We start from the raw sequence: 8,793 nt of genomic DNA, 5'->3' as shown, positions 1-8,793 counted from the left end.
CACACTCTAGATCTTGTTTTAACATATGGCATAGAAACTGAACATTTAACAGTGTTTCCTGAAAACCCTCTGCTGTCTGATCATTTCCTGATAACATTTACATTTACAATAATTGATTACACAGCAGTGGAGAGTAGACGTTATCAAAGTAGATGTCTTTCTGAAAGTGCTGTAACTAAGTTTAAGAATATAATCCACCACTGTTATCATCTTCAATGCCCTGTACCAACATAGAGCAGAGCAGCTATCTGAACGCTACTCCAACAGAGGTCGATTATCTTGTTAATAATCTTACCTCCTCACTACGTACGACTCTGGATACTGTAGCTCCTGTGAAAACTAAGGCCTCAAATCCGAAGTACCTGACTACGTGGTATAATTCTCAAACACGTAGCCTAAAGCAGATGACTCATAAGCTGTAGAGGAAATGGCGTGTCACAAATTTAGAGAATCATCATTTAGCCTGGAGAAATAGTTTGCTGCTTTATAAGAAAGCCCTCTGCAAAGCCAGAACATCTTACTATTCGTCACTGATTGAAGAAAATAAGAAAAACCCCTGGTTTCTCTTCAGCACTGTAGCCAGGCTGACAAAAAGTCAGAGCTCCCCAGCCAACATGTATATATGGGCCCCACCTGGTTTTTGCTCGGGCTGGATGGGTTTGGGCATGGGCTCAAACTGGGCTTTTTGTATGGGGCCTACTTGGGTTCTTCACATTAAACCCATTTGGGCAATCCCAAGTGGGCACTTTTAGTAGGTCCTAGGGAAACACTTAACTTGGTCCAAAATGGGAAACACATGTAGGACCCACTTGGCTTTTCCACCTAGGATAGACACGGGCAAACACAGTCATTTAAGGATAGGCTTTTGTTGTGTGCCCCAGGTGGGGCAAAGTGAGGTAATCAATATATGTTTTAGTATCGATGACACAGGTGGGGCCCACCTGGTCAAACTATATGGGTCACACATGGGCAAATGCAAGTCAGACCCTGAAAACATGTCTATGTGGGCCCCAGGTGGGGCAAAGTGAGGTAATCAATATATTTTTTTAGCACTGATGACGCAGGTGGGGCCCACCTGGTCAAACTATATGGGTCACACATGGGCAAATGCAAGTCAGACCCTGAAAACATGTCTATGTGGGCCCCAGGTGGGGCAAAGTGAGGTAATCAATATATTTTTTTAGCACTGATGACATAGGTGGGGCCCACCTGGTCAAACTATATGGGTCGCACATGGGCAAATGCAAGTCAGACCCTGAAAACATGTCTATGTGGGCCCCAGGTGGGGCAAAGTGAGGTAATCAATATATTTTTTTAGCACTGATGACATAGGTGGGGCCCACCTGGTCAAACTATATGGGTCGCACATGGGCAAATGCAAGTCAGACCCTGAAAACATGTCTACGTGGGTTATGTTAAGGTAATATGGGCATATATTTTACGTGGGCTCAAGATTGTTTAGTATATATGGGACCCACTTGGGTTTCTCACATGAAAGCCATATGGGCAAAACCAAGTGGAAACATATAGTAGGTCCTGGCTGGGTCAAACATGGGAAACACTTCACTTGGTTCAAAATGGGAAACACACGTAGGACCCACTTGGGTTTTTCACCTGGGTTAGACATGGGCAAACACAGTCATTTAAAGAAAAGCATTTGCTGTGTGCCCCAGGTGGGGCAAAGTTAGGTAATCAGTATATATTTTTAATACTGATGACATAGGTGGGGCCCACCTGGTCAAACTATATGGGTCACACATGGGCAAATGCAAGTCAGACCCTGAAAATATGTCTATGTGGGCCCCATATGGGTTATGTTAAGTTAATATGGGCATATATTTTACATGGGCTCAAGATTGTTTTACGGTGGCCCTGAGAGGCCAAACGGACTGCAACTTCAGAAAACACTTGCAAAAAGAAAAATGCTGCAAAAAGAAAAACACCTGCAAAAAAGGGGGGGGAAATTATTATTCATGTGCCATTCCAAAAGTACTATATTCATTTCCTCATTCTAAGGTTTTTGTATTGTTAAAGACTCTGTATGCAAAGATAAATCAGAATTCCAAAAACGCAAAGGCGTGAACTGGTAGGTACTAAGAACTGTATTCTGGTTTAAGCCTGCCACCGGTTCTACGGCATAATTTTAAAAAATTGTTCATGACTTGTCTATAGCAATAGGGCATATGTACACAGTGACGAAATTCTTCTAACTTCTCTTATTTTGCTCATTTTGAGTTGTCAGCATAGAGGTCTTAATGAGAGTGATAAGTCCTGAATCCTGGTCCGTGTTCTTTGAGCTTTCTCTGGCCTTTAAGCACACATCAAGAAGATTAAATACATGAGTAATGTTTATTGAGAGTTGTTTCAGATGTGGTATTTTTTTAAAAACACTTATTAAGTGCATTTGTGGATTCCTGCGGTCGTAATTATCTTTTCATGTTTTCTCTTCAACCTTAGGCCCAGTCTCAGTCACAGACATTATCAATAAGTATTTCTCTGAGGGCCATACATATGAAGTGATCCTGGATTTTCTTGAAAACAAGCATAATATTTGTATGAGTCTGCGAACATTAAAGAGGAGGCTAAAAGATGCTGGAATGACTAGAAGGACTGACTTTACTCCCACTGACATTGTCATTTCCACTGTTACACAAGAACTGAGAGGCTCAGGTCAGCTTCTGGGTTACAGATCCATGTGTCAGACACTGCGACAAAAGTATAATCTGACAGTTAAAAGAAATGATGTAATGCACATACTCTCAAGACTAGATCCACATGGTGTTAAGCGTCGCTGTAAACGAAGGTTTGTTCAAAGAGGATATTTTTCAGAAGGACCAAATCAAGTGTGGCATGTGGATGGATATGATAAGCTGAAACCCTTTGGTGTTGCTATTAGTGCATGTGTCGATGGATTTTCAAGGAAAGTTATGTGGCTCAGCTGTGGCAGCTCAAATAATGACCCAGGTATCATTGCAAAATATTATATGGAGTGCGTGACACGGTTTGGTCAACTTCCAGCATGCCTTCGTACAGACTGTGGCACAGAAAATGGCACAATGGCAGCCATTCACTGTGCTTTAAGATCAGACCATGGAGATGAACTTGCAGGAGCTCACAGTCATATGTATGGCACCTCAACTACAAATCAACGGATTGAAAGTTGGTGGTCTTCGTTCAGAAAGCAAAGGTACATGGCTTTTAAAATACATTCTGAAACTTAAAATTGAATGGTTCTGAAGGTGTTTCGTGGTCAGCGATATACTTTTTCTTGTGGATGGGGTTTTATACTCAAATATTAAATTACAGTCACAAACAAACAAACAAAAACATAGTCACCTACACATTTTTCTCATGTGATGCAAGACTGCTTCAAAAACTATAATAAATGGTTTGGTATACCAGTGACATTTGTTTGTATTAAAACAACACACTCAAAAAGAAAATCCGACTCACACATTCCACAAAAGTCCTAAAAAGGAACTATGAAAAACAACAAACTGACATTCAAAATTTTAATAAATTATTATAAATCCTATAGGCAATGGCATCAGTAAAGATTGTTCTATTTAAAATTGAGTAAAATTTATTCAATTTTGTGTGCCTACGTAGTACCAAACTAACATCTAGATCAAATAGTTTACCTGTAGGGAGTCATATAAATAAAAGAACAAGGGATTCTTCAAATTTGAGAACTGTAATAGGAGTAATATAAGAACATTGATCCAACATGAAATGTTGAAACAAATGACCTATAACAAATGGATTTCTGTAGACATTTCTTCGACGTTGTGTGCCAAAAAAAAAAATACTGATGTTTTCACTAGCTTTTGGATTTCTGTGTGGTATCTAACAAGTGATAACAGCTTCAGTGTTTATGTAGAAACAAAATAGTACATTTATATGGACAGACCTGTATATTACAACTTTTCTTAAGTTCAGCCACCAAATGCAGGAATAAATGAAGGATTAATCATTTTGTTAAATTTTGTCATTTGTGTGAAGTTGCTTTTTTTTTCCTGCAGTGCATTGATGAAACACTTCAGAACATGTGAATAAGCTTTTCTTTGGACGAAATTGCGCACAGTTCATTATTCTTAAGATTATGACTTTCTTTAAAGAGGACAATTACATTGAATTACTTGTGTTATTAAATTTTATATGCCTTGTCATTCCACCATTAGAACTCAGTTCTGGATTGAACTCTTCAGTGACCTGAGGGAGAGGCATTGACGAGTACAGAGATCTCTGGAACACTCACACCATCCGACCTGTGCGCCAATCTTGTTGTCCATCTGGTAAACCAGAAGCCATGTATCACCTGCCTCATAGGTATGTATTTAGTCCATGTATTTTATTTCATAGTTTTACTAAAATTTTTCTTCCTCAGTATAGTGTATTGTATGTGCAGGATACCTGTCCAGCTTGCTGTTAGTCCACCTTTTGTTCATTTATAAAATGGTTCAGGAACAGTCCATCCCTTATGTGCACTCTTTTCTTTCTTGACCTAACCACTTGAGTTAAGTAAGCAGTATGTCATTTAGGTTTAACAATTTGCCCTGACTGTTACTCACTTTAGCAATTGAATAGTGTTTTGTTGTTTTCACCTTTTTGCTGAATAGAAATTAAAGTTGCCACTTGTGTTTTGCCATTAGTTCTGTTCTCTGACTTCATGCACGTACGTTTTATTTTTATATTTTTTTCCACAAAAAAAAAAAAAAGAAAGTTACACAATCATATTTTAATTTTGGATCACATCTTGGCTAAAAACGACACTGAATGTAATCCGCTACTACCTTCTTCTTATCCTCCAGTGTCCTCATGAATCGATAGCATCCTGCTGTCTGGAGCATGCTTGAGTGTTTTTCTGTGATTACTCGGAGCTCACTTAGAGATGTTGCATTCTTTATCTAAAGAGAAAAATATATATTACACACACACACATACACATGCACAAGTGACATCCTTTGCATGCTGTCTATTAATGTGCAATTTAACACAGTCTTGGATTACATAATCAATAATCATTAAGTAATCAGTAATCATTTCAGGCATTAGTTAGTTACCAAGATTATGTTAAGTGGATAACTGACATTAAATGTATTTTTTTTGCATTTATTGGCGTTTGTCATAATCATAACATCACAAATTTACCTCTAGTAGAGCCTTCTTGATTTCTTCATCTGGTATATCATCAATTGGTGCCTCGAATGTCTTGTCTTTTCCAACAAGGTACATAAAGAAGTTTGGAGATAAACAACATGGCCCTGGACCACCATGGACAATGGAAACTGCAATCATTCTTCCAATGTAGAAATATTCATTTTCATCTGCAGCTAAAGATAAAGACATTACATTATAATAAAGTAATTTTGACCATGGAAAAAATGTGAAAAAAATAGATACCTTTACTATGAAATGTGAGATATTTGGCATAGTCTTTTCCTTCGAATATTCTTCTCGTCCTTATGGCTTCCATCAGAAGGGTGAGAAATTCTCGAGTAGGCCCACCTGTGTCTATTGCCTCTTCAGCCAGCCCCACGTCATCAGAGAATTTCACCATCATGCCAGAGTTGGGACTATATGAAGACCTCTTGAAGCCTCGGTAGGCACCATCCCAGACATTGGCTCGGTTAATGTTGAATCTGCTACAGGAGGTTTTGTTGATCTTCAGAGCCAGATTTGAGATGACATCTGCAGCCGTCAATCCATCAGGTTCATCACTGTAGAATGAGTCAGTGAAAAGCAACTAAATATTTACACTATGTATTTTTTTTGTTTAATATCTTTTAAGTAATTTTTCTTGCTTTATCAATTGGCCTTTTTCTGTTAATTCATTTTAAAAAGCAAAACAGTAATCTGAAGAACAATTATCAGCAACCAAATAATTTTACAAATCTTTTTTTTTCTGAATACAATCATCAGCAGAATAATTTCAGAGGAACAGTTAAGCTATGTTTGCTCCTGTAAAAGGTTAGGATCAAAAATAGCAGCAGTACCCAGCACTATTTTTAGTAAACAAATATTTGATAAATAAGTTAACTGCAAGTCACACATTATGGGTTTATTGTTCTTATTAAAGATATGAAAATTACCAGTTTTCCTTTTGCAACTCCTCTCCCTCAGCATCTGAAGAACTGCTGTCAATAATGACAGGTGCATAGATATTGGTATACATACTGTCAAAGAAGAGTAAAAACAGAAGATTTTATGTAATAGTAATTCTGGCTCTACATTTGGCTGGGTTGGGTCTGAAGTACTTCACCATGACTGAATTTGCTCAAGTTATGGAGTAGATGGAGAGCCTCTATAATTTAAAAACAACAACAACAACAAAACGGTTTCACTGGGCTAATTACTTTATAATTATTTTCAAGATATTATCATTTTATATTCCTTAAATTTTAGAATCACAATCAGAATCATAATACTTCATTGATCCCTAGGGGAAATCATGTAATTTTATAACGTCAGACTAACTTGTAACTTGTAGTATGTTCTCCTGATGTGGATGCCATTTGAGATTCTGTACCACACTGAACCTTCAGCATAAACACAAACACAACACAATACCATAACAACTGCAGATGTAATGGCATGCAAATGAAACTTAACAATTAAATATGCAACATTGTTATACAAAAGAGTATTATATACTTGCACATCAGATGTTTGGGATATTGAAGGTGACCTATAAAATATAGATCCAATGATTAAAAAGAAAATGTTATAAAACATAACATGCTTTTGTGGCCATCAAATGCTAACATTAAAGTGTTAAGAACATTAGATTTTTATATACCTGCCAGAGGCCAGATCAATGTTTTAGAAGGTAGCCAACTTACCGACGTATAGGCTCTGGTGTACTGCTTTCTGGACTTGACCAAAGCTGTCAGATAAAATCATCAAACACCAAACTCGTTGATTATGGCTGCTCAGATTCTTACCACTATATATACAACGATAGAATGATATTAGTCTTATATTCAGACATTGAATGCATTATGCCGGAACTGAGAGCACTAACATCTCCAACTAATGAATCCTTGAGATTTACATACCACTGTGTCAGAGAGGGGTGACGTAACGGGTGGTACCCTAACGATAACTTCATCATCCTCCTCATCTTCTGAAGCACTAACATCTCTGAAAACGTATGAAATACTTTGGTTAAAATATTCAACACAGTAATCACAAGATTCTTTAACAATATGACTATAAAAAAGAATTAATGGCAATTCTATTTAACTCACATTCTGACAAAAAGTCTTCAAGTGTGCAGACAAATAGTGTAATTCTTTGGTAAGACTTGCCAACGGCCTCTTTGTAGAGTTCAATCGTAAAGGGTGTGTCAGTTCCTGGAATATTTTTTATTTGAGAGCCATCAGGGTAGAGCAGGATGTATTCTACATCTTTCATATCTTGGTTGAAATCTTTCAGTTTTTTAATGGCAGCACTCAACAGCCTCTCAGATGACCAGCTTGGGTCAACATTTAATGGTAGTGATTTCCCTCTTATGGGTCTCATGCCAGTCTTTTTTTTGTTCATGATCCCAACAGAAATCTAGATTACATTTCAGGAAAAAAAAGTGGTCACATATTAGAAAAGTGTTGTCAGACAACAGATTAACATTTAAAAAACCTTTTATTTATACCGTCACTGTTTTATTTGATTTCTTTTTGGATTTTGAGAACATCCTCCTTTCTGCCTCTTTACCTTCACGGTACTTGAAGAACTGCTGAACAACTGTCTTGGCTGAACAGGAAAAAAGGGTGAAAGACAGAGAGACTCTTTATTTGTCTATCATTGTTTATAATTCAAAAGCAAACATGAAAAAGCGATTATTCAAAAAACTTATGAACATAATGCACAAAAAAATCTACCTCTTCCCCACAGTCACATCCAGCAGAAAAATGTCTTTGCTTTCAGAAATGCAGATTTATTAGTCACATGACACCTGATGTCTATAATTTCCCTTTTTTTCATTTATGACACTATCTGTAAAGTACAAACACCTGAACAAATCTTGCCCTTTTAAATTTGGTCCTTATAGAACGAGTTGGAGTTACAATAGCAGGAAGTTCAGAAAAAATTACCTCTTGAGTGTTCTTGTTCTGTGGAAGCATCTTTAGCTGGTACAAAACTAATGTATTTTCCACAGGAACAGCAAAATTTTGTGAAGTTCTCAAACTGGAATCCACAGAATGGACAATACATCTTAACCTGAAAAACATGAGTTGTATGATTTTTAGCAATTTACTTTACAAAGCAGTACATATATATACACATATATATACGCAGCTCTGAACTGTTGTAAAGGGACCTCTGGCTAATATGTCGGGTTCAGTGTCTGGCTCGCACCTGGAGCTAGCTTTACAGTTTTGGTCAACTTTGTTAGTAAGAGACAGAGAGGCGTTGAAAGGCTGCTCCAACAGACCTTATTGTTTCAGAGGAAAACACGAACACAGTGTACAGTCGAGTCTAAATAGCTTACTTACATCTGGACTCGTCAGGCACTGTTTTTGGCTGCAGTGCTTATTATTATATTTACATGCTTCCAGCTCCTGTTTCTGCTTGATGACCGCTCGTACTTTTCCACGCTCCTTTCTCTCCCTCCCTCGCTCACAGACACATAATGTGTATGGCAGTCCATTCTGCAGCACGGACTACACTGCCCATGAGGGCACATTCTTTATCGCTATGCCTGTAACACTCTGCCTATTGCCTTAATATTATTAAATAATTTTTTTGAACAATAATTATTGAAAATATTTTGTCATGTCATTATACTGCCGC

The 8,793-nt window shown here is 37.5% G+C and overlaps 1 protein-coding gene across 1 annotated transcript; it reads right to left on the bottom strand.

Annotated features, from left to right (window-relative positions):
* Positions 1 to 4,760: 4,760 nt before the first annotated feature.
* On the bottom strand, positions 4,761 to 7,071 carry LOC135932477 (G2/M phase-specific E3 ubiquitin-protein ligase-like). The gene is made up of 7 exons (XM_065469960.1): positions 7,059 to 7,071; positions 6,843 to 6,886; positions 6,655 to 6,688; positions 6,478 to 6,539; positions 5,404 to 5,720; positions 5,152 to 5,333; positions 4,761 to 4,907 (listed from the first exon to the last, which is right to left on the bottom strand). Exons 4-7 carry the CDS (start codon positions 6,513 to 6,515, stop codon positions 4,761 to 4,763), a joined length of 684 nt encoding a protein of 227 aa, XP_065326032.1. The 5' UTR covers positions 6,516 to 6,539; positions 6,655 to 6,688; positions 6,843 to 6,886; positions 7,059 to 7,071.
* Positions 7,072 to 8,793: the final 1,722 nt, after the last annotated feature.

Source organism: Pelmatolapia mariae, linkage group LG3_W, assembly GCF_036321145.2.
Source record: "Pelmatolapia mariae isolate MD_Pm_ZW linkage group LG3_W, Pm_UMD_F_2, whole genome shotgun sequence".
In the NCBI taxonomy this organism is placed as follows: domain Eukaryota; kingdom Metazoa; phylum Chordata; class Actinopteri; order Cichliformes; family Cichlidae; genus Pelmatolapia; species Pelmatolapia mariae.
The sequence above is the reverse complement of the archived record's forward strand: the minus strand, read 5'-3'. Positions and strand labels throughout refer to the sequence as shown.

Coding starts and splice junctions, on each gene's coding strand:
- LOC135932477 (XM_065469960.1), bottom strand. CDS start 6,515: ATGGCATCCACATCAGGAGAACATACTACAAGTTACAA. Junction 5,721..6,477: donor GAACATACTACAAGTTACAA/GTTAGTCTGACG, acceptor CTCATTCTACAG/TGATGAACCTGATGGATTGA. Junction 5,334..5,403: donor TCTCACATTTCATAGTAAAG/GTATCTATTTTT, acceptor CTTTATCTTTAG/CTGCAGATGAAAATGAATAT.